This window comes from Canis aureus, chromosome 31, assembly GCF_053574225.1.
Source record: "Canis aureus isolate CA01 chromosome 31, VMU_Caureus_v.1.0, whole genome shotgun sequence".
NCBI lineage: Eukaryota > Metazoa > Chordata > Mammalia > Carnivora > Canidae > Canis > Canis aureus.
In genome coordinates this window covers 10,731,153-10,757,441 of record NC_135641.1, presented here as the reverse complement: position 1 = coordinate 10,757,441, position 26,289 = coordinate 10,731,153, and the positions used below count along the sequence as shown (strand labels likewise).

Sequence of the window (26,289 nt, the reverse complement as noted above, 5' to 3'; positions counted from 1 at the left end):
CCATGAAAGCATAGTGCAGTCCTTCTTAGTTGACAGAGCAGGTCAGGAGGGAAAAAAGCGTTCATGTGTCTGCCCACAAGTCTGTTCTACAGGTTGGATGTCTCTCATTATTCCTGAGAGCCATTTAGGTCCAGTCCAGGAACTGCTTGTCCTTCTGCCTCCAGGTCCCCACATCCTCCCACTACTCTTCCTCACTAAGGCTCCAGATCTGGGAGACAGGTGGAGCATAGCTTTCTGCCCCCTAAACCAATGTTCAGACGCATTAGTTGAGGAGTCCTGGAAAAGGATTGCTTGCCTGTATTTTCTGTGTGATTAACTGAAAACTCGGCCAGGCCCTGAGTGGCATAAAGAGGGTCCTTCATCCCCCTCTCCATCAGTGATGGGGGCCTGAGCTGGCTCTGCCTGTTTGGGACATCTAGTCCCTTACCTGGGAATGCAAGGAGGACCTGAGTTCTGATCGGTTATACTGATGAAGCTGCTGCAAGATCCTGACCTGGGAGTTAACATTTTACTATTAGTTTGGGGGTGACATAGGTCGGAGTAGAAGAGGGATGTCATACCTGCTTTCTCAGATCCCTGGAATCACAAAGTAATAGAAGGTGCATGAAGTAACATGGAAATGTCACACTCCACCTGCACATCTGAGAACGTTGGCTGTGTTGTACCACTTTCACTGACTGGGCAATGCTGGCATCAGTATAGTCAATATAGATGACGATGAGTTTAGAATTCACTGGAGCCATGGTGGTTTATAAACATGAGCTTCCCCCTATCCCTTCAGCTGTGCTATTAGACATAGCTCAAAAAGGAACAACTTCATTTCTTTTTTTTTTTTAAAAAGATTTTATTTATTTATTCATGGGAGACAGAGGGGGCGGAGAGAGAGAGAGAAAGAGGGAGGGAGGCAGAGACACAGGCAGGGGGAGAAGCAGGCTCCGTGCAGGGAGCTGGACATGGGACTCGATCCCGGGACCCCAGGATCATGTCCTAGGCTGAAGGCAGCACTAAACCACTGAGCCACTGGGGCTGCCCAACTACTTCATTTCTTAAAATCAATTCTGAGTAAACAGGACAGTGGCACCTCTCAGCCTACTTCGATCTCAGGAACCAGTGACCTCCTTGTGGCTGGGGAGCTCAAATGCTTGCAGCCCAGCTGGTTTACTAGGGAGGAAAGAGCCCCTGATGCAAACTTAGCCTTTCTAGGAGAGTTCTCTGAGGTCCTCAGCCCTTCAACCACCGAGACTGGCCATTCTGCCTCTGTTCCCTATATACTTGGGTCTTCCACTCTGTTAACGATCATTCACCATCCTATATTTTCATACTTTTTTCTCTACCTCTCTGGCTCCATCCCTCCCTTCTCACTCTGTAGGTTTTGTTTTTATTTATTTATTTGATACACAGAATGCACAAGTGGGTGGTGGGGCAGAGGGAGAGGGAGAAGCAGACTTCCCGCTGAGCAGGGAGCCCAACGTGGGGCTTGATCCCAGGACTCTGGAATCGTGACCTGAGCCGAAGGCAGACGCTTCACTGACTGAGCCACCCAGGTGCCCTCAGTCTCTAGAAACTCATGAGGGCCATGTGTCTCCCACGTGTCAGTATTACTACTTGACATAGTGACCAGAACAGCCTGTAAAAATGGGTACTGTGAACCCCATTGGCTGATCACAAGAGTGAGGTTTGGAGGGGTTAACCCAGGTCCCACAGATCCATAGAGCAGCAGACCCTCAGTTCCTCCACAGATTTTCTTACACCAAAGCCCACCTGACCTCTTTCACTACCACATGGATTCCTCTCACGTCATCAGCCTTTGAACCCTCTGTAGAGAAACGGGAAAAGCTCTCAGCAAGTTCATCTCACAAGCAGAAAGTAATTACCTGGTATTAATTTAATTTAATACGATCTATGCTGCTTATGTGACATGTGTCCATACATAATCAACTTTTCTTTTTCAAGTCTTATTTACACGTATATGTGGGGCATCACCATTTGTCAGCTACACAGGACTCCCCAGGGATGGCAGATGTCTCTTTCCATGCTGTATTAATCAGCATTCTCTAGAGAAATAGAACCAAAGGGATATAAATGTCCTATATAAATATATATCAGTAAGGAGGTTTATCATAGGATAAGGCTCATAGGAATTGGCTCATAGGATTATGGAGGTTGGCAAACCCAAAATCTGAACAGTGAGTGTCCCAGTTGGAGACTGAAGGCCAGAAGCTGCTGTAGAGCCAGAAAGAGCCAGTGTTTGAGCTAGAGGCAGTTGGGCAGGAGAGAATTCTCTCTGACTCAGGGGGAAGTCAGCCTTTTCTTCTACCAAAGCCTACAACTGATGGGATGAGGCTGACCCACATTGTGGATGGCAATCTACTTTACTCAGTTTACTGATTCTAGTGTTAATCTCCTCCAGAAAACACTCTCACAGGAACACCCAGAGTGACATTTAAAGGAATGGCTGGGCATTCCATGCCGACCATGCATGCCGACTCCGTGTATGGGGGTGACCATTGCCTAGAATGTTGTGGTGAGGACACGGGCAGGGATCAGTGACTGAGGTCTAGCTGAACCCGAGGGGGAATGGGGCAGTGGACCAAGACTTCCCATCTGCGTCTTGCCTTTGTGTTACAAAATCATATGAAAGAGGGCATAAGAACACTTGTCTGCCAAGGAAGTAATGAGAAACTATATAATGGGTAGGTCAAAGTAACTGATAGAAATTAAGTTCCCTGCTTCGTTTTTATACCTCACATGATTGTTAATTTCTAGACTCCTGTCCCTTTCTGAGGGTGAACCTTTTAAAAGTTGAAGGGATGTCAAATTATCCATATGGATCGCAGAAATATAAAGAAAATACTATTCACATTCCTCTGTTATTTCCTTTTTTGTTTGTTAGAGCTTGAGATAAAATAAGAAATCATGTCAATTTGGAAGAATCTTGTATTACTGAGTCCTCCCACTAGGTATTATTTTGTTTGGATGCAATCTGGGCTTGAAGATGTATTTGAAAGGTTGTTTGGCCAGAGTGACGTGCACTGGAAGTTTCTCAAATTGGTTGATATATGAATTCTAAGTCCTGTATGTATGTTGTTTTGTATTGTTTTTGTCTGTCTGTCTGTCTGTTCTCTAATAGACCAGGCATTTGGAAAGACCTGAAGACCATGGGCTCAGTGTCTCTCTTTATATTCTTCATCACACTGCTTGTTCTGGGTAGACAGGTAAGACAACCCCTTTTTCACATAACTTCCTCTCAAGTGCCATGTTAATAATACTTGTACATCAACTCTATTTCAATTTTTTAAAAAAAAGAGTCCAGTGATAATAACGATACTACTTTGCTGATGTGCATTGTAGCTGCTTTTGTGCAAACACATCAGAATGCTTTTATCGCATAAGAGAAACGTGTGCGTAGATACGGACAAAAGGGGAAAGGTCTCATTTTTTCCACAAAAGGCAAACTTTGTGGATGGTAGAGATGCGATTCCATTTCCTGTTAAAACTCAAAATAATGTCATGGGTTTTGTAAGCCAACAAAAGTGTTCTCTCAGTAGCTGACACCATTTGGAAAAATATCCCCTTCGCTGGGGGTTTATATGCATTTCAGAATACATGGCCCGTTTCTTTTTCTTGGAAGAGGGTATGAATACCTTTGCCATCACGTGCAGTCATTCCTAGAAAGACAGTCCTCTGTGCAAGAAAATTGTCTTTTGTGATTTGAATGGATGTGTTCCTCCGTGGACTCCTCCCTACTTCTTGTCTCCAGGGAGAGGCCGTGGGTGCAGGATTTTCAAGGACAGTATTTTTCCTCTAGCTCCACACAAGGACGATTTACCCAGAGAACAAACACTTATTCCCCACCACACACTCTGCCTTCACCAAAGTTTGCTTGGAATTCCTGGATGATGGATGATGTGACACGAAGAAGCAATTTATATAGAAATAACCAACTAAGTTACAAAGCCCATTAGATTATATGTATGAAAAAAAAAAAATTAAAAAAAAAAAAAAAAGATTATATGTATGTCCCCGAATGATTAAGCAGCAGGGAGTGGTTAATAATTGCACAGTGAGAGCAGAGGCCAGATCTGTGGCTGCCAGTCCAGCAGCCTGGAAACACTGTCCGCCTCCCGGGGAGCTACTGTGCAAGCCTCCGCAGTCTCCCTGGAGCTCAGCTGTTGTCCTGCTGCAGAGTTCTAGAACACCCCTGTCTCCTCCCCGTCCCTGGCACGTGCTTGGCTCTACATTCTCCATGCATTTGTCTTAATCCATTAAACCATGCCCTGTTCTTTTTTTCCTGGTTTCATTTGTTTCCCCTGAGACCTGGCTTTCTCCACTACTGACCTGCTTTCTGCTCTAGCTCACAGAGAAAAGTCATGTCCACTCTCAGGAAGCCCTATTAGAGGTGAAAGATGGGAAAGAAACGGGCTCCCACACAGAATATCACTTACATGATTGTTTCCAGAAACAAGGGAATGTGGCCGCCCCCTCTGCAGGGTCAGCTGCTGCCCCATTTCATACCAGGTCCTGCACTTTCTCCCACTGGAGTGATCACTCCCACTGTGAGTGCTTCACAGCAATAAGAAATAATAATATAATAAATTAAAAGACCTGGAATCAAAAAGTAAGGTCTCCCAACTTTTACTGATCCCTGAAACGATAAGCCTGAAGGACCACTAGGTACATGCTGCTGCATCCAGGGGCTGCCCCGACCTGTGACTCCCTGACTGACATCAGATAAACAATCAAATGTGTTCATTATTATGGTTGGGCATAATTTAACACAGTAGTTCTGATCCCCGTCCTACAGGGACCCCTTTCTTTTTTTTGTCACTAATGTTAGCAGTAGGCAGTATACACACCTAGGGACCTGCAGAGTCACTGCTCTCTGCGGGGGAGATGGTGTGAAGGACCATTCTTCAGCAGATGGCACCCGGGATATGCTGGGGTGAGCCAGGATCATTCAGCCCGGGCTTTACAAAGGCCCCACGTCTTCTGGGCTCACAAGAACATCCAAACGTGTGAGGTAGTACTTTTGCATACTCTCCTGAAAACACAAGTACATCACAAATAAATGTCCAGTATTTTAAATAAGGGTTTTTTAAAGATGTTATTTATTTATTCACGAGAGATAGAGAGGCAGAGACACAGGCAGAGGGAGAAGCAGGCTCCCTGCAGGGAGCCCTATGTGAGACTCGATCCCAGGACCCTAGGATCACAACCTGAACCGAAGGCAGATGATCAACCACTGAGCCACCCAGGCACCCCTTAAATAAGGCTTTTAAGTTTCATAAATACGCATGGCCTCAGGGTCACTTATTTCCGTCCAACAGTACGGACATTTTGCAACTTACTTTTGTTGTCACTTGTCCTAATGACTCCTCTGCCCCATGACCATCTTTTTTGAAACGGTGGTGATGTATTTGCTTTCTGAGCAAATTAGCTGTGCTAAGTATTGCTCTGGGTATCTGAGACCCCTTAATGAAATTATAACACATCTCCCGGACAAGATGTCTGTGATAGAAATGCCAGCCTGAATTCAAGGGCCTTTTTTGAAAAAGAAAGATTCTCTGTGTTTCTCCTGAGTTTAAATGGCCACATGCTGTCATTGAGGGTCTGCATTCTAGGTGAGCTCCTTCAAGATAGGGATCCGGGCAGGTGGCTGTCTGGTGGCCTCGGTTAGGCCGAGGTCACTGTGTGCAAGGCTGCAGAACCCAAGAATGCATGCAGTCACACACTGCCTGCACCCCTGCCCAGGACCGCCTCTTCTGTCCACAAAGGAGAGATGTAAATCCCCCCAGTCCCTCAGCTTGTTTTCAGAACTAGACAAGGCAAGAACTGCCCTCGAGGCTGTGTCCGGTGTGAAGACAGCAGTGATGCTCCCAGAGAGGGCCTGGTGCCTCCTCCAGGCTCTTTCTGTTCTCTCTTGTCATTGCCAGAGCAAAGGAAGAGAAAATTCCACATCTCTGAGTGGAATCTGGGCCCTGAGAACTGTCAAGTAGCCCCCAGATAGACTCTGAGAGTTGGAGGGAGATGTGGGAATTAAGGTTCACAAGGCAGGACTGCTGTTCTATTTTTTTATTTTAATTTTTTAAAGATTTTATGTATTTACTTGAAAGAGAGAGAGCACCAGCAGGGGGCAAGGCAGGCAGAGGGAGGGGGAGAACCAGATTCCCTGAGGAGCAGGGAGCCGGATTTGGGGCTCGATCCCAGGACCGCAGGATCATGACCTGGGCTGAAGGTTGACACTGTAGGATCCTCTCCTTGAAGGACAAACTCATTAGAAACTCATGGAAAAGCCCCCAAAGGAAGACAGGTTTCTCCCCCAAACCAGTTGAATGGATTCAACAGTATCCCCCAGAAAACAGTTCTAAGTCCTCATCTTCAGTGTCCATGACTGTGACCTTCTCTGGAAATGGACTCTCTAGGTGTCATTAAACATAAGAATCAAAAAAAAAAAAAAAAGTAAGAATCTCAGGATGAGATCGTGCTGGATTTAGGGTGATGCAGTAGCAGTCACCCCTTAGTATGGCTCTTGGAAACCCCACGTGGCCCCCTGCTGCCCTGCCCTCTGCTGGGTTTCTCCAATTTCCTTTGTCTAATCTCGAGTGTGCATCTGTGTCTTCTCGAAGCCACCATCACAGACTGCCAAGCTGTCCTGGTTTAGAACCAGCCTCACCACTGGTTTATCCCCCCAAAACCCAAACAAATAATTTATTCTCCAAGAGAGGCTTTCCCCAGTCAGTGCAGAGCCTGATTTCTGTAAGTGCAGAATGTGGAAGATTTGGCATTAATGTAAAAATTTAATATAAACAAACATTAAAGACACCTCTTTTGCAATCTTTTTTTTTTTAAGTCTCAATATGAAGTAAAAATACATTCCACACCAGAGGAGGAGGAATAATTTTTTAGCATATCGTGCATTGGTTTGAATCAAACCTAAATGATGAATGATCATTGTTCTTTCGGGTTTCAAAATGTGAAATTTTTTTAATTGCCATCTGTGCATGAGAGGCAAAGTGTGTGTGTGTGTGTGTTTGTAGGTGCATTGATATGATTAATCAAACCAATAAAACAAACCTTCAGAATTTATTTCTTCTTTGCTGTCCCCCCCACCCTCCACCCCCCTCCCGCCCTCTGCCTCAGGAAGTCACTATCTGTGCTGAAATGCTCTCCATTAGGCCTTGTGTTACAGGAAGATTCTTTGAGGGCTGTTTCACCATATTTAATTATTTATATCGTAGCAGATCGAGCATGATGCCATAATCAAAGAGACCCTCTGCCAGGAAATAGGCCCCCCTATCTCTACAACATTAATAACAGTTTTTAAAAACATTAAGTTTACATTATAAAGCATGAACACGTATGTTTTTACTAGCAGGCACCATCTTAATTAAATGATACCAGAATGAACTTTAGTGTAAATACAATATCATACTCTCAGTACAGTGCAATCCCAAATGAAACACACACACACACACACACACACACACAATTTTCAGTGAATGCTGAATCACAGAATTTGGTGGCAGGGGAAAACTGATTTTCCAGTCGTAAGGCAAACTGTCACAAAGGAGCACCATTATTTTTAAATGCAAATTATCCAACAGGGCACTCTCTCCACTAATCTATTTCCCATTTTTCATTTATTCATTGTTTATATTCTGTTATGCCTCTTCTCAAAAGCCATCTTTTATTAACCTACTTTGCAAGAAGCTTCCATGTCATTTCCATCACAATCCCCTCCTCTGTCCTGTTCCTGAGGCTGGTTCTTTCCCCAACTTGCTTTTTTTGCAAATGCAGGTGAGGGTTTGGATGGGAGACATTTGGGGGGAGCAGCGGGCTTTGTAGGGAGGGTGACCGTTCTGTATGGGGGTTCTTTTTTTTCAGTGTTGTTTCATTCTTTTTGTTTTCTCTTTAAAACCTCCACTCTCTGGCAGGACAAGATGCCTATTGTTTCTTTACCTCTGTGTCCTCTTGTAACAGAATGAATATTACTGTAGGTTAGACTTCTTATGGAAGAACAAATTCAAAAAAGAACGGGAGGAGATAGAGACCATGGAGAACCTGAACCGTGTGCTGCTGGAGAACGTGCTGCCCGCACATGTGGCCGAGCATTTCCTGGCCCGGAGCCTGAAGAACGAGGTGGGGCGCCACGGGGCGGTGGGCTGGGGAGGGCCGGGAGGTCTGGCCATGACCTGGAGGCCTGTGGCCCTGCAAACACGGAGTGCTCCGCATGTCCACTATCAGCCTGTGTTGGTCCATTTTTGAGAAGATACTGATTGATCACAGAGGCATCAGCTGAGGACAGTGGGTTAGCATCAACCCTGCACCTGTTAGCATGGCGTTTGTTCACAGTTCCTGGCTTTTCTTCCACCCATCCCATGAAGTTTTCAATGTGCAACGTGTGGCCCTGGGGTTCCCAATAAGTCACAAAAGGGGCCTCTCCATGGTGTGAGGGCCATGTCCCTGACCAGCATGCAATAGAGGCCAAATCAAGAGGCATAATCACAGCAGTGAGCATCATTGCTCCCAGCTTCCCTGAGAGCCTTTAAAGGCCTTAGAATTTCAAAGAAAGGGCATAGACAGAATTTAGAAGTTATCCACACAAGAACGGGTCAAAGACTTGCGTCTGCTCGCTTGAATGGATAGAAATGGGGATTTCTTGGAGTCTCTGAGGGAACAGATACTTAACTAGAACTAGAAGGATGAGGGTGTCGTTTTAAAGTCGAAATGGCTTATGAAATCAGATGTCATGACGTTTCTTTCACGTTCCTGACTTACAAGAGTTGGCAGATGGATTTACAGTGGGAAACTCATGTCTGAGCACCCACTGTGTGCACAGGCCTGTGGTTGGCACCGTGGGTTTTCAGAGATGAGCTGCATTCCCCGTTTGGGGGAGGTCTTCAGCTGGGATCCTGGGAACTTGCAGATGCATGAACTTGCTACTTGATAAGCCCAACCCCCCTGAGGCTAGAGTACGAAGCCATCTCAAGTGAGGAGGCTTGGAGCAGTATCTTCCTGTAGCATATTTCAATTTGACATTAGGTAGAAAGCGCCAGGCAGTGAGTGAGAAGCTGGACTTTATCGCTGGCTTCCTTCTGGAAGCATGCTGCACGTGGTGAGCCGGTCAGGGTCTCAGAGCAGGTCTGACTGACTGTGGACCCCTCGCTCCTCTGTATCTTCTCCTGCTGCTCTCTGCAGGAGGTAGGGTATTTGGCAGCCTATCTACCTGCTGGTCACAGATAATGAAATCACTGCATCTATTAAGAAGGAGCCATCTGCTTGCAGTAGCAACATAAAGCATCTTTATGTCGGTATGCCCAGCTATCAGTTCAGCTCATAAGGTCAGCATGTACCTAAGGTTCCCCCTGGCCTCTGGCCAGGCTGGTGCTGGGCCTGGAAGAGAGGTGAAAGAGACCGAGGTGGCCTTGCTGCCTGGAGGGGGTGGCATCCTCCTGTCTCCAGGCACTCTAGCAGCATAAATGTGGAAGCCCAGAGGGCCACCACTGTGGGGAAGTGGCTTCTGAAACTGAAAAGAAAGTACTAGAAACTGGCTGGGGGACGGAGGCCGGGGAGGAAAAAAGTGAGAATATTCTGGCTGCAAGAGGCTGCTTCTGGCCAGAAGCATGCCTGGTTCAAGCCCTGCAAAGGGCCCCCAGGGATCAGCCCTACACCTCGGAGACCCCTCCTCATGTCTCCTGACATCCCCCTGGGCCGGACCTGGGAAATCAGTGGATTCTCTGTTTCTCCTTCTCGGGCGGATTTATTCTAAGCAAATGTCTGAACATAGTTGCCTCTTTGGAGAGTATGAGAAACGGCAGGGTGGGCCTGGGAAGATACCCGGAGGTAGGTAGCGTGGACTTGAACCTAGACCACACCTGGACTCTGTCACATGAGCTTGACCCGCTGCATCTGCAGGCTGAGCCCACACCCCCCACTCATAAAAGGAGAATTGTGCCTGACTTTGCAGTTGCATTGGGTGGGATGTGGGACACGGCACATCGCATCACCCTGAGCGTCCCTCCAGATGAGGAGGGCATTTGTCAGGGCAAGACACAGAGTCCCATGTCCACTCGGGTGGGACATAGCTGGCAGGGAAGGCAGCGCTAAAGCGGCAGTGCTGGCAGCTGACGTCCACTCATCTATTTCCTGAGTGGCCCTACTGCATGCCAGGCCATTACAACTCCCATGTGCTCCCGAGAGAGGGGGGCCTTTCTCTTCAAGTCTCATTGGTGCTGCCATTTTAAGAATTGAACACATGCAGGGTCTCCTGTAGGCTTCACCACCCAGGTGGGTCCCTGGGAAAGGACTGTAGTGGGGGCAGGGTGGCCCAGTGGGCTTAGGTCCTGACTCTGGTGCTCCCTCTCTGCGTGGGCATTTGGAGAACTCTTTAGGAACAAAGTAGGAATCATTTCGATAAGTGTGCTCTGTGCTTTATTTCCTCCTTTGTCAGATAAAGAAAGTGAATTCCTTGGGGGGCCTCATCCAAGGCGGCTTCATCCCTGTGTGCCCTTGGAGTAATCCCCAGCTCTAAAGGACAGCTCGTTTCTTCCTGCAGGAGACAGAGCCCGGACCCAGGCCTCCGGCAGCCCTGTAGGAAAATTAGCATGTGCTCCATTTCGGAGCCTTTCAAACTCCCTGCCACAGACCTCTCCAGGCTCAAGAGCCACAGACCCACGTTGGGGAGTCTTTGGTTTTCACTCAGGGTCCCGTGATCCCCACACATCATTAGCTGATTTTTCTCTAGCTGCTGATTTTGCTCAGGAGGGTGGAGCGATGCACACTGAATCTTAAACTGGGGGCATGGGACCAGTGAGACAGCCCATGACACCGTCGCTTCATTCTGCGCAGCTGTGGGCTGCAAGGTGCTCTGATTTAGGCAGCCAACGCACATCTGCCCTTGGCTGTAACTTTCCGTGCTTTACTGCCAAGGTTTGTCAGTTAGGTTAAATATGGGGGAGCTACACAAGCAGCCACTGTAAGTCTTGAGGATTAAAAACTTTCAGGGAACCTCCCCCCTTCCCCACATAGGACACCATGCCATCAGAGCAGCCGGCCCTGTCTGCTCAAAGGCAGCATGCTGAGCAGGGCAGGTTTTGCTCTGCAGTTTCCGAAGATCAAACGGTGGGTGTAGGAGAGTCTGCTGGTTATATGATCCTCCTGGGGACAATCCTGCATGCCAAACAGAGCTCGCGCGCAGGGCTGAACAAGAAAGAGAATCCCTAACCCACCGTCTAACAGTTCTGAGCACCCCCATCGTGAGTCTCAGTAAAGGAACTATTATGTTTTTGAGGGGGGTTTCCCTCCCCAAAACTCCTACCAAGGTTACTAGAAGGAGACCTGTTTGAGTACACAAGCCATAGCAAAGCCCTGCCTGGTCCTTCTGACATCCTGACCTTGGCTGCCCACCTTTCCTGTCCCAGTCAGACCTGTCCTTGCCTGACCGTCCCCAGACAGAAGCAGCCCTTCCCCAGCTGGGCGAGGGATGATCCCGGCCTCAGCATCCCAGGCCAGCTGGGCCACTGCCGTGTGGCTTCTGCAGCTCAGCAGTGAGGGCACGTGTGCTGTGTGACAGCACAGATACTGTCCGGGATCTCGAGTGTCAGAGCCAAGTGGATGCCCCCTGCGTGAGCTCGCTCTCTCCCTAAGGCCTCCTGAGGAGCAGTTCCAGCTCTTGTGAGACGTGCGGTCCCTGGAGAGGGATCTTTCCTGCTGGATCCCCGACCAGGCATGACAGAGTGTGGCCGGCACTGGGGACAAGAGAGCCCTGCACCCAAGAGCAAGGCTGCTAGGAGGGGAGAGATGCTTGCTCCACCTGCCACGCATGGCTTTTCTGGGCCCCAGGCCAGCCTCCCATACCTGCTGGGCCCTGCTTGGTGGCTCAGAGCACAGGTCCGGTCCCAGCCTTGGCACTTCTGAGCTGTGGGCCCAGGCCTCCATCCTCTCAGAGGCTACAACTGATTTTAAAAGCAGTGATTCCTGCAAAGCTCTGGGAGCAGTGCCTGGCATGCAGACAATACTCAATTTTAGTTATCGTTTAAGCAAATATCTCAGATTTATGCAAAACTGAAGAATCACTGCCCACTGGAATTTATTAATAGCTTCAAGGAAGCCTTTTTCCCGCCCCCCCACCTTTGCATGGCCCCAATGGGATGGAGAACAAACCCAATGTAATCACTTTGCCCTCCTATCCAGCAGCACCTCCTTCCCAGCTCATTTCTGGGGGGTGGGCCGAGCACCCATGCCTTCGGAATGCAGAGACCCAGGGTTACTTTTGGAATTTGGCGGGGACAGGAGCATGCCTTTCAGATCCACCACAAGCATTACTGAGGCATGATTTTCTGGAACAGTCCTTGGAAACATGACCAGGACTCACGTTAACAAAGAGCCTTCCAGCCCACCAGGAGGATGTTTGGAGGAATTGAACTTCCCTTCAGAAGTCGAAAATGATTTAATCACAGTAACAGTCCCTGAAAGCTTTGGTTTTGATGAAAACCTGTTTGCTCTGCCTGTGTTCCCGGCATGTGGGCAGAGCCCCTCCTTGGGTCTGCAGGCACCTCTTCCTTCCCTCGGGGCCTGAGTGTCGCTGCGCACTTCTGCAAGCTTCTCCATCGCCAGCTGCCCAGGGTGTTGACCAGATCTGGGCATCCGGCCATTCAGGCTTAGGGAGCGGGCCCTGTGTGCCTGGACCGGAGCCCTGGAAACTGCCGTGTGGTAGCAGGAGCGTTTCAAGAGGCCTCTTGAGCACACATCACAGCTAGCTTTCATCACTTGAAAAGCCGACGTTTTGACCCTTTGCCGAGTCGCCAGGTGGTCAGGATGGCGTGTGATTCTGAGCCAGGTAGCCTTGGTGCGGGAGAGCTGAGACTTGATCAAAACAGGACACAGATGTCACTGTGGGTATGCAGGGACTCACCAGGTGCGAGCCCCCGCCCCCGCCGCCTCCAGACAGACCCCTCAGCCAGGTTCCTTGTAGACTCAGGCTAGAATACCACCCGGCTTTCCAGAGCTGCTTTCTAATACTCCCCTGAATAAATTAGGCATTAGATGACAGTTGGGGACACAGGTGCTAAATGGTTAGCACATAGGTCAACTGGGGGGGGGGCTGTGGGGATGGGAGGCTCTCCTGCTATAGAATGAATCAGTAGGAGAGAGCACTGATGTGGGAGTTTGGAAACTAAGTGCTCGTGGCAGTTCCAGACTTTTTCTAGGATACCAGGCAGACAGGTCCACACCTGGGCCTGAGCAGCACCAATCACACTCTGTTCTCACGTTCTGTTTACTTGCTGTCTCTCCAACTAGACTCTGAGCTCCTTAGAGCACGCTTGTGTTGGTCATCTGAGGGTCCTTAACATGTGTCCTGAAGCCTAGCAGTCCCCCAGGAGGGAGGGGTGTGTGTGTGTGTGCCTGCGCGTATGCACACCAGATGCTAAAGTGAATTTCAGCCTGTGACACACAGGAGCTCCCATGGTCCAGAAGGGATGCAAAACCGTTTGCTCATTTACAAATGTCCTGCTTGAAAACTGGTTGCATGATCCTAGGCACTCCCCTTCTAGGAAGCATAGGAATGGGAGGAGACTGGAGGCCAGAAGAGGGGTGCTGGACAGAGCATAGTGAGAAGTCAGCCCCCTGGGGATCTTCCCTTCACCTCTGGCCTTCTCCACAGGCCAGAACCTAGCATGTCTACGCTTGGGGCACTGAGTGGTGTCCTGGGAAAACCCCTACCTCTGGGGGACACACAGGTGATAGGCAGGTCCCTGACCAGTGGAAACTGCAGAGGGTAGGGGCGGATTGAAATGTCTGGGCTGGGGCAGCCCGGGGGACTCAGGGGTTTAGCACCGCCTTCAGCCCAGGGCATGATCCTGGAGACCCGGGATTGAGTCCCACATCAGGCTCCCTGCATGGAGCCTGCTTCTCCCTCTGCCTGTGTCTCTGCCTCTGTCTCTCTGTTTCTCATGAGTAAATAAATAAATTAAAAACAAAAAAGTTTAGGGCAGCCCCGGTAGCGCAGCGGTTTAGCGCCGCCTACAGCCCAGGGCGTGATCGAGTCCCACATCGGGCTCTCTGTATGATGCCTGCTTCTCTCCCTCTGCCTGTGTCTCTGCCTCTCTCTCTGATTCTATGAATAAATAAATAAAATCTTAAAAAAAAATAAAATAAAATGAAAGTTTAAAAAAATGAAATGTCTGGGCTGAGAGAGTTAGGGCTGCAGGTGGGGATGTAATGGGACTGTTGGGCCATGTGAGGGCAAAGGATGCTAAACATTGCTCAGGGACAGAGCAAGAGAAAGACAGTTGGCATAGGGTTCTCTGAGATTCTGCTTTACAGAACCACCTGGCGGGGTGAACAGGCCCCAGCAGAGAATAGCCAGAGAGCCTGGGGCAGAGAGTGGTCACGAGCAGGGCAGAGTGTACTGTCCACAGCAGGGGAACCTCAGGTGGGATGTTCACGGATGGAGGCAGCAGCAGGGAGTCTTCAAATAACCTATGGCAACATCCACCAGGTGTGAGTGCCAGGAGAGCATGATGCAGTCAGCGGAGCACTTTCCTGCTTTATCAGACACTCCTTTCTCTCCCTGTCCTGCACCCCTGGGTGTTTGGAAAGCCTGACTGAGCAAGTTGGGGAGGGTCAAAGTAGAAGCATGAGTAGAGCAAGTATAGAAGCCAGTCATGCCCCCTCCCTCACCCTGCAGACCTCCCCCACTGCAGCAGGCCTGTGCTGTGGAGGGAGAAGAGCCACACATTCAGCCAGGTTCCGAGTTTCGACCACTTGTTGGGCTGGACACTTTATTGACAAGAGGACTTGAAGTGACAGTGAAGTCATCCAAGAGTGGCAGGAAGTCATGGAGTTGCCCCAAGTCTTTGTTCAAGGTTGGGTTGGGGAGGAGAAGCACTGGTCTCAGCAAACTAAAAGGGACAGTGAGCACAGAGATCCTGTTGTGTTGTGATTATTTTTTAATTACTTGAGCTTGTTTGGCAGAGTGGTTACATGTGAGTGGGTGTTGAAAGTTCATTTCTAAGCTCATTTCTAACTGCAAAGCTTGATGATCCCTTCTGGCAGCAGTGTGCCCAACAAGAGTCACCCATTCTAGACTTTGAATTCCAGAATCTCCTCAAAGGCTGCCCACTTGCCCTACCCCCATTGCCAGATCCTGTGGAAATATGAGACAAGCTCAGGTCATCAGCCAATCAATCAGCTTGTGGTCCTCTCTGACCCCAAGCCCAACCCAAAGACCTGAGGGAACCTTTCATGAGTTTAGGGTATGACTCTAAGCCCTGCACTTTTCACTGGCTCCAGAGAATTTACGAAGCTTGCCATTGGTGAAGTTTCCCTGTTCCTCAAGAATAGTCCTTGAGCCCTGAATCAGGGACTAGGGGACCAGAGATCCATGCTTATCCTTGGTTTTTCTCCAAAGGTTCCAGTTGGCTGATCTCTAGCGAGTGGGTGAGTGAGCAGTTTGCAGCCCAGCCCCCAGCAGCACTCACCACCTACAGAGTGCCCGACCAGGGCTCCAGATTTCAGTCCTATGACAGTCCTATGGCCCCTAGGCCAGCCGGGAACCTTGGTGTGTCACCCAGATCCTCTGACTTTCCATTTCCTCATTTAGCCTATGGTTCTTAACCAAGGCTGCACAGCAGAATAACCTGTGGACCTTTTCCAAAAGATGCACATGCTTGGAGCCAACCCCAGATGACATTTGGTTAGGAGGAGACCCACTGGGGACTGTCCCATGCATTCCTATTTGAGGACAGCAGAATGAGATAATGTGTCAGACTCCTTTCAATAAATAGACTTTGTTCTATTAGATTCCAAACCAGTGTAGTTAAAACGGACCCTCATCTAAACTATCAGTTGGTTCAGTCTTGCGTTTCATTGTCTCCCATTCCCTCACACCCTTAAAGACCTCAGGGGCGGGGGGAGAGAAAGGTAATGTGACATGACCTGATTGGAAGCCCATACCAACCCTGAATCCAGGTGGCATGGCCTGCGGTCATCTGGAGATGCAAGTTGAAGTGTCAAGTGCAGTGTTCGTAAGAGTGAACTCTGCATCAGACTTGGTAACTGCCCTCTGCCTTAGTCTCCTCTTCTGTACATTGAGAGTAATAGCACCAGTCAGAGGCTGGTAGTCAGGGTCAAGTTAATGCCTGTGGAGTGTTCAGAGGTGCCCTCCTGCCAGGCAGCAGGCGCCGAGTCAGTGCTGACCATTACCAGCCTTACTCTTGTCATCATCATTGGTCCCCAGACAGTCACCCTGGCCACTGTCAGCAGACAGTGGGGAGACGTAGGTACAGAAAACCTTTTCTTCTCTTGTCAGATGTGCTTCTTTTTCTGAGGAGCGGGGAAGTCAGGGAAATTTATATTTCTTTTTTAAAACTGACATTTTTAACTAGAACAGGCTTCTAGGGGGTTCTCTCCCCTGGACTCTCCAGCTTAGTCAGCATTACTAGAACATATGCTTGGTGGTCACATGTGCCACACGTTGTCTTCCCAGTTCTTCACAAAAACAACTTCTCAGAGAGACAAAGTACAGGTCTGTGCAATGAGCCAGCTCAACTGTATTGAGAGCCAAGTAGAAAAGAAGAACCTTGATACCATTGTTCATGTATTTTGTAAAGATTGTGACGCAGTAGCAGAAGGCATTACAGGGTGATTGGCCCTGAAAACAGGAAGCCGACATGAGTCTAGCTTTTCCAGGAAGTGGATGTGACCTTCCTTGGGTCACCATTGCCCTGATGTGTTTGTTATGAGACCTCAGGGGGAGAATGGTTCTTCTGAGAGGCCACAAACCTTGGAGTTACAGTGCTGTTGAAGTGCTCTCTCCCTGCCGAGGGATTCATCTGGGTGCCCAGGAGAGCGGAGCTCACTATAACATCCATGCAGAGTGGATTCCCTCACCCTACCAGGCACACAGGAAGCCCCAGCACCCGCATTCTTCCTCCACTTGGAGGTCGGCCATCTTGTCTAACAGAATGTTCCTCACATTCCCTGGTGGGGGGGTGTTTCCCACACCGTACTGCACCCACCATGGCACCTGGCCATCCTGCCCATGTCGTGCCACCTGAAGGCCCTGACGAGCCAGCACCAGTGGGAGGACAGCTCCTCACACCCATGACCAGCCCCTTTCTTTCTGAAACCATCATCAAACTTGGAGGTTGTATGTTGAAAACATTATGGAAACACCTTAAAGTTGCATTTAAAAGACATCATAATTTTACTCGTGTCTGTGGATGAAGAACTGCGAGCGTCTTTCTATTTAAAAAACAAAAGGCTATCTTGAATAGATAGTGTTGGTGTTTGATTCTGTATGAATAAATTACCTGGGGTTGCACTGGTTCTTGTGTAATTATGAAGTACCTTGATGGGTTTCATCTCCTCCTTTCAGGAGACACTAAAGAATAAATGGCATAAATGCAAAGGATGTAGCCATAGAAGTAATTTTAGGCCAATATAGTAGTTTGGGAGATCATTTTATTTGCCTTCCATTGCTTAAAGAATGCTTCTTTCCTCAGCCAGAAGTCTGTGATCCCTTGTAATGGTCTAAGGTAGAGATCACAGAGAGGTTTCACCAGAAGGACACTTCTGTTAGCTGGTAGTGGCCATGGAAGCACTGTGCTGAGGTCTCAGAGCCTGCATCCTGCTTCTCAGAAGCCTTCACTCGCCGTCAATGGCCAGGGTCTAGAATGGGTTTTGGGCTGGCTAGGAGCAGGTGGATTGGGGTGCTGGGGGATTTCCTCACTGACTCTAGCATAAAGAAACACTTGCCCTAAGTGTGTATTTACTGAAAAGGTTTCCTGGTGCTCAGCTCTTCTTTTCCTCCTGGGCAGGACTTATACCACCAATCCTATGACTGTGTCTGCGTCATGTTTGCCTCCATTCCGGATTTCAAAGAATTCTACACAGAATCAGATGTGAACAAGGAGGGTTTGGAATGCCTTCGGCTCCTGAATGAGATCATCGCCGACTTTGATGATGTAGGTACTTGTAGCCCCCATCCAACGCTTCAGCGTTCTTATGGCCATTGCATTTAAAGTGAGTCCCATCTGGTGGCATGTCTTATGTCTTTTGGTGTAATTTGTGGTAGCCAACTAAAAATTAAAGCCTTTTGCTCTGTTACGGTACTTGACTAATTTTGGAACAATAGATTTTATTTGTGAGATAGTATGAGCCCTAGAAACAAGTACCAAAATCAATATCAGTAAAATGGCTTTCCAGTGTGCTCATGAATTTTCTCAAAAAGCTTGATCTCCAAGGAAAACATGTGCTTATCTCTTGATATAAAAAGAGATAATGTATTTATCATAGTAGATTATTGGCATGTCTACCTTGGCGTATTCCAAGGTTAGATATCAGCTTGAACTGTGCGGGGATGATATGTTTTATTATTTAAAAAGCAGTATGTCTGAAGAATAATATATTTTAGAAGGGACAAAGTATATGTTTCAGAATTTGAAATGGGTGTCATTTTTCAATTTCCAAAATGCTGCCTACATAGAGAATAATGTGTTTTGTTTTCTGGTGAGAACAAACACACCTATGGTTTTAAGAATGTTGCTGCTATATCATTCTTATAAATATGAAGCAAAATATAGCAAAATTGACATATGTGAACATGGGTTATCATGATTCATGGAACTTTGAAATACAGAGATGAAATTATTCATGTGGTATGATGGTTACAGGCCAGCCTTCTAAATGTCTTGTATGACTTGTGCATTTCTCTGTTACCACCATTGTCATCATGAGGTTGACTCAAAACTTATGGTGAAGTAATGGCAACTAGAGATCCCTACCCATTTGCCAAATTCCTAGTGAGAACTGCAGACAGGAGCAGTGTTACAGCTGCTCCTCACTCAGATAAATGTTCCCCAGTACTGACAGGTGAGTGGCAGTGCTCTTTTGGGTTGGATTGGCTCATGGATATGTGGTGCAGGGATTTGCTAATCTACCTTAGACACTCTGGCATGGAATCTTGAAAGAAGCTCCTCAGAAAGCAGGAATAAGATGTTCCCAGTCTTCACTTGGTACCAATGTCCTCCTGAGCTGATAGGACCTTCCAGAGTTTTCTTCTCCTCTCTCTACCCCTTCTCTTTCCTACAGCGTCTGCTCTTATTTTTACCTGTTCTTCATCCCACTTCAAGTCCTAATGTATTTGATGGGGAAGAGGCCTGTAGGAAGCTGGTAACTGGTAATTGGGACAAGAAATATTCAGGTCAGAGCTGATGGGGGGAGCCATTCTAGATCATGATTCCTTTTACATCTAGAGCTCAGAGGCAAAAGCCAGTTCTTAGCACTGTAATTGGTCATAAATCACCTTCACCATGCAAGGAAGACCTCCCTCACTGAATCATACTTTTCTGTTTAGGCCTTTCAAACACAGAATTGGGAAATTTATTTGAGGCGATTGTCACTTGCATCATAATCTATCCTAGTTCCTTCACTAGCAGATTTTAAAAGGTAATTCATGTTAATTGGAAATAAATCATTATACTGCACTGCCTTCCAAGGACACACTCTTTGTGGAATGTATAAAGTGTTCTTTCTCAACAAAGCCCAAGGTCAAAATGTGAATAAACAGTGGTTGAAATAAGTCATATTCCCATTACTGTGAACAAGAATTTGAGAGTGTCTTTAGAAAGTGCACGCAGTTGAGTAATAGAATGGTTGTCATTGCTTTACAGCTGCTGTCCAAGCCAAAATTCAGTGGAGTTGAAAAGATCAAGACCATTGGCAGCACATACATGGCAGCGACCGGTCTGAGCGCCGTGCCGAGCCAGGAGCATGCCCAGGTACAGATGTATCGGCCACACAATAGCACTCTGAGCCTCAGCTCCACCCATAGATCATCCCTGGAGTCAAAACGGCCATGTACTGCCTCATATACTCATACCATGTGTACAACCTAAAACCTCAGTGATCACAACCTTATGAAAAAAAGAGGAGAATTCCAGAGGCTTCTGAGGGTCTATCCACAGAACTCCTTTCTCGAGTCAACAGGGGTAGGAAAAAACAACCAATCTGGTAGCTGCTTGATACTAGATAAATATACAAGAAAGTAGAAGATTAGGGCTGTTTATTTTAGGATGACGCATTAAAAGATGGCTCCTGGCCTTTTGATTAAAAACAGTGTGGTCAAAAACCAAGCTGACCACCTAGAAATTAGATTGAAAAGTGGTTTGGGCAAAACGGAATGTCTTCATTCAATTAACTATAGTTTTGAAGGGGTTTTCTGTTGTGTTTTGCTTTTGTGTGTGTGCATGGGTGTATAGATATGCTTGTGTAGCTTGTGATTCAATGAAAAAGCCCCCCCCCCCCCACACACACACACACACACTTCCTTTTAGGGCAGTGGGCTCCCTGATGGCACCAGTACAGGTTTGCTACAAGGCAGAGGTGGTGGGTGCAACTCAGAGGAACAGAACTTACCAGAGCACAGCTTGCTGTAGGCAGGCCGATTCCTCCCAAGAAAAGAAGGGCTGAACCCATATGCTCTGCTCCCTCTCCCACACCCACCTCCCACAGACTGGATGGAGTGAGAGAGGGACAGAGAAACAGCGTGCTAAACAGAGCTCCCTCTGCTCTTTTTCCTCAATATTCATGGGCAGAGACTGAAACGTCAACCATCTGACTCAAAGTTAATGCTAGCAGTTTTCCAAGTGAATGGGGCAATATGTATTCCATTTGCTCTTCTCCTTAGGTGTTTGCTTCCAAATTATTACTTTTTAATGGGTAGGCATTACTTTAGTAATAAGGAAAAGTAAAATAAGTGAGAAATAAAAGAAACCGTAGAAGAACCTTATCTTGGATTGTGAGCCGTGCCCTGAGGAGTCCTCTTGTTGCCAGAGGTAGAAGGAAGAACGTGTAGCCCTGTAGACATGGTATTGTGTATTTTCAATGGTTGGATTGGATTTTTATTAACAGAACATCCTAGAATTTGAAAAGCTATTGGAAAATTGTAAAATAGCAGTAGGAAAGTGTATATAACATTATTTTAAGTCCCTTTTAAGTGCCATAATGATACCAAAAACAGAATGATGAGAATTTTATTTTCCAGGCTTTAATGAAAGCACATCTGTACTTTTTGAGCACCTTTAAAGTTATGGGACAAGTTAGTCACTAAAGAAGTAACAAAATCTTACTTATGGGAAGGGACATTTCTCCTTTGGCCTCAGGCTATGAGGTGTTGAGCACTTGCTGTCTCAGTCAGCCAGGGCCGCCACAACAGAACACTGTGGGCTGAGGGGCTCAAAGAGAGCTCATTGGTTGTCTCATGGTTCTGGAGGCTGGAAGTCCCAGATGGGGTTCCTGCAGACTACAGGTGCTGGTGAACTCTCTTCTCGCTGGTCCATGGCCCCCTTCTTACTGTGTCCTCGCATGGTGGAGAGAGAGAAAAGATCTCGGTGGGGGGAGGGTTTTAAGGCTTCAAGATAGGAGTTTTGGTGGAGGAACGATTGATTCCACATACTTATATTTAAAATGTTGATATTTTAGTTCATTCTGGATTTTTCTGCTTTAATTTATATTTTCAAAATATTGCATTAGCATGTCATGTATCATGGTTGTCATGCTTTTTTGCTGCCTCCTGAAATTCTGTGCCTAAGGGGAGTCCCTTACTCACCTTGCCTAATCCCAGCTCTGCTTCTGAGGCCTCTCCAGCCAGTCTCCCCTACTAGGCCATTTAGGGCACTTGACCTGATCACGCCCACTCCAGACCTCAGGTCACCCATAGCCACCTACAGATTCCTTGGTGGAGCCCCAGAGCGGAGATTTTCAGAGGCGCCGCTGCCTGAAGACCCATTCAGCATCAGTGCATGGGTTGTGCTGTCCCCCATTGTCCCCGAAGGCCTCGTGTGTCTGTGTGTCCTTCCTGTCAGACTCTGTCTCCTCCAGACCCATTCCTCAGGGTCTCTCCCTTCCCACGGGCACGCCCTGTGGCCTGAGAGGCCTCGTCCACCGCCTTCGCTCTGCACCTCCGCCTCCTCACCAACACCCACACCAGAAACCCCACTCTTGAAGATCAAGAAGCACTCCCAGATTCCAGAATCCAGGTCCAGTTGTGTGCTCCGAACGCTCATTCTCGGAGTCCTGCCCTCGGCCTCTGGTCCAGCTGGTGGTCACCTTCACCCAGAAGTCCCTCCTCCTTCTTTGGTCCTTCACTTGGCTGCCTGCTACCTGCGGTGCCTCTCTGCGGAACACGTTCGTGTTCTTCCCCTGACACTTCCTCTCGGTCAGGGGCCTCACCTAAGACTCCATCCATGATCCATCCCGTCTGTATCGTCAGCCCCGGCCAGTACCATTGTCTGCCATCCTGCCCATGGGCCAAGCCTACATGTCCAGCTCTCCGTGGCCAGCCTCATCTTCTTCCTTTCCTCCCTCCTCCCCAAAATAGGGCCCCAGTCATCCCCGTGTCTCTGAAGATGGGGCTGGAAATCCCCATTGCCACTAGTTTTCCCGGGTGGTTCTGATGTGCAAGGAAGACACCCTGACCTGAGGAACCTTGCCTTGTTTCTCATCCACTATCCAGATGATAGGAGGTGCCATGTCTGATGTGTTCCCCAAAATCCCCGGCAGGGGGCAGTGTGCACTGAAGTGACCTGGGTTTGTTCAGTGGAGCACATGCCCACCTTACTGCCCAGAACAGCATTTCACTTCCTTCCTTCTGTTGTACAAACCTGCTACTTGGGGTATAAACCCTCTTCTTTTTCCCCTGATATTGTGAGCACTGACAAAATGCCTCCTTAGCCTGCTTTTAACAAACCTAAGAGATTCCCATGTCACAGCTGGAAAAGGAGAAACTGAGGCACAGCAGTGCAGTAACTTGCCCAAGGTCACAGAGAGGACAAGCAGCGACAGGGCAGGGCTGCCCCGAGGCCAGGAGCTCTGGTGCTGCTCCATCAGCCCCTTCATCACCAACCCCTCCCGCACGTGCTCACATCTGCACCCAGTTAGGATCTGCACAATTAAGTCACTGCTGCTTCCTGCCTGACCTTAGCACACCTTTGCTGTCCAGCATGCCCCATCCCTCCTGCCCTCCTCAGCTACAGCCATCAGACTGGCCTTCTTAGCTACCCTTGAGCTGCTTCCTGACTCCTTACCAGGCACCACGGTTCATAAGTGATTATTTACCTGACGCTGGAGTGACTTTCGAGTGAGACCACTCATGATTTACTGTAACAGCTAAGCTTCCTACACCCCAGATCCTTACATAAAGTGGTGAGCCTGCCCATTTCCTAAGGCTATTGGGAAGACTGCATTAATATGCAAAATACTCCGTGGCCTGAGCAGGTAATAAAAATGCTAATAGCCCTAATAATCAGTTGTGACTTGTACACTGTTTTGCATATTGATACCATTGCTACCTCCAGTAGAACAGCTATAAGGGTTTGGGATATAAATGTAATATGATACGTCGTCATGTCCAGGTGGAGAGTTTACTCAATATGAGCCATTTTGGTGTAGGGCATTTAATTAGATCTTACTAAGGTCACCCTAGAAATATTTTGAAGTGCAGTACAAGTCTTCTGCAAGCAACGTACCTTATGTTTGATTGGGGTGGGGGATGGTAACGCCCTTGATGCATATCAATGTGGACATTTTATTTTTATAAGAGATGAGTGTCTCTTCTGCCTTTTGTAACCTAGCTAGCTGTATCCTACCTACTTATTTTTCTAGTTATAAGCCAAGAAACCTTTCTGTTTATTGTTCTGCCAAATATTTAGTTTGGCAACAAAAGACATTCAATATTTGCAAAATATATTGAGTTTATCAAGGATTAATGTGCTTTTCTTAAACCCAAGAAGAGGCAAAGGTATCTGGATAAAAAGCCTTTGCAAATGTAGCTCTTATTCATAAGGTCCTCCCCATTTTCTCCCAGTGGGAGCAGCATACTTACCCACGGGAACACAGACGCATAGCAGCCTGTCAACACCTAGCCAGAGCGGGGCTTTTATGTCTGCCTTTGTTTTGCTTCGTTTGTATTTCTTAAATGAAACAGTGCGTTCTAATTTTAAGCTTGCAGACAACATGACTAAATGGTTGGTTGCATTATGCATAACAACTGACTGTTGTTTTTCAAAGAAGCAGGCGCTTGTCAAAAAGTGAAATGTTAGACTGAGAAAGGGCTGGCGTTCTAACCCCACTCACACTTCCATGAACGTGCAGGATAAGCAGATGTGCTGTGCTGGAAGCCGCTGGTCAGCAGCCCTCCCCTCCACTGCCAGGACCCCACCTGCTTCCAGGCCGGAGCTGCAACTCCTGCTTGTTCCTTGCCTTGGCCTTCACACTTGAAGCCGTGAGAGCAAATTGTGGTTAAAAGTATTTTTTCTTGACTTACAGAGTATTAGTTTTAGACAAAGGACATTTCACCAAAAAAACTATCATTTCCAGGGCACCTGGGTGGCTTAGTGGTTGAGCATCTGCCATCAGCTCAGGTCATGATCCCGGGGTCCTGGGATCGAGTCCCACGTCAGGCTCCCTGCATGATTATCATCAGGGATGAAGTTCAGGTAGATAATCTACCAATTTTCAAGAGAAGCTGGAAATGATAGTTTTTTTTTTTTAATATTTTATTCATTTATTCATGAGAGACCCAGAGAGAGAGGCAGAGACACAGGCAGAGGGAGAAGCTTCTCCTGAAAATTGGTAGATTATCTACCTGAACTTCATCCCTGATGATAATCATCATCAGCTGGAACACAGAAGCAGCTGGTTCTTTTTTAGACCTGGCTTGTCCGCAGTGCGCCTCCTCACCACTCCGTCTGGCCTCGCTAGCCTCACCGCACACTGGAAGCTCAGCACTCAAGCCCTGAGAGGCTCTAGGGGCCCTATCATAGAGGAAGTCCATCCTTCGTGCCCTAGTCAAGGATCACGGTTTCTCTGGTCTTGGCAGTTGTGTACAGGGTTCTGATCTTTTTCAAACAAATATTATTAAGAACTTTAGTAAGTTGAACCCAGAACACAAGAAGGAAAACGTTCATTCAGATTCATGCCTTGATTATATTATTGGTGTAATGAGCCCTTCCTCTGGCTCTTATTCACAGACTCAAGTACATTGATATCCATGGCCAGAAACACTTTGAGAAGAAATAATTTGTTGTACCAGAAAAAAAAAAAAAAACAAAACAGGGGGGCGGGGGACAGAGGCAGGTGGTGGCAGGAATATTTTACTCATCACCATGGTATGAGGACTAGTGCTTTTCAAAATTTTTATAAAGCGGGTGTCTTCTTACTCTTTTGAATTACTCAATGTAATTATTGATTTGTTTTATGTAAAAATTACCTGATTTTAAAAACATTTAAAAATAAGTTTAGTATTTTATTTTACTCATTATAAAATAATAATTATTTTTTAAATTTTACTAAAAAACAAATCCAACAGCAGACCCAGGGCTGTAGGTTGAGAGTAGTTACTAAACTTTTTGTCCCATCTGGTTCTTGCTGAGTTTGACCTGGAGAGACACCGCTGCTGCTAGCATAAATGTTTCTCCTTTATTCAGCTCCCTCCCTCCCCCAAATCAAATCCCAGGCCCCATGTGATCCACCCATGAGATGGATTCCTATACTCGCTCACCCAGTGTATTAGCAAAATGGAGCTGCCAACCAAGCAGTGGACAGTAAACATTTCCCATCTGCATTCACTGACTCAGGTTAATGGTTCTGTGTCTGGCTTGGCTGTTCTAGATTTTACTTAGCTAGTAGGACATCCAGCAGAGGTTTCCTCTCCCCACTGTGATAAGTGCCAGGTACTTGCCAGTGACTTGCCCTTGGTAGCAGCACCGCCCCCCCACAGCCCCGAGTTTGCAGTCCAGGAAAATCATGTGTGCAGACACTTTCAATGCACACAGGTGCATTGAAAGTGCACACATTTCAGGTGATGTGGAGAGTATCTGAGAATATTGGAGACATCTTAGCACAGGCTGCCCTAACAAACTGCCAGAGACTGGGTGACAGACAACAACAACCCTTTATTTCCCACAGCTCTGGAGGCTGGTGTGTCCAAGACCAGGGCACCCTCAGATCAGGTGTCTGACGAGCACCCTCTTGTCCGTTTGTCGATGGTGTTCTTGCCGTGGGTCATGGGTGGAAGCAAGCTCTCCCCGGCCCCTTCTTGTAAGGGCACCATTCAGGAGGGCTCCCCTCACATGACCTAACCACTCCCTAAAGCCCCCACCTCCTAATCCATCCAACACAGTGGGGATCAGGCTTCACCATAAGAATTTTGAAGGGGCACATTCAGCCCAAGGTGGAGGGACCCTGCCAGACTGACTAGGGAGGAAGTGAGGAGTCACGCTGAGA

The 26,289-nt window shown here is 47.6% G+C and overlaps 1 protein-coding gene across 1 annotated transcript in view; it reads left to right on the top strand.

The window, feature by feature from the left end:
- The window catches only part of ADCY2 (adenylate cyclase 2), a 387,190-nt gene that overhangs the window by 346,599 nt on the left and 14,302 nt on the right, over positions 1-26,289 (top strand). Inside the window, exons 19-22 of the mRNA XM_077879619.1 lie at positions 3,131-3,215; positions 7,981-8,139; positions 17,823-17,969; positions 19,677-19,784. Coding sequence (XP_077735745.1) covers positions 3,131-3,215; positions 7,981-8,139; positions 17,823-17,969; positions 19,677-19,784 — 499 coding nt within the window. The remainder of the gene's footprint in view (positions 1-3,130; positions 3,216-7,980; positions 8,140-17,822; positions 17,970-19,676; positions 19,785-26,289) is intronic.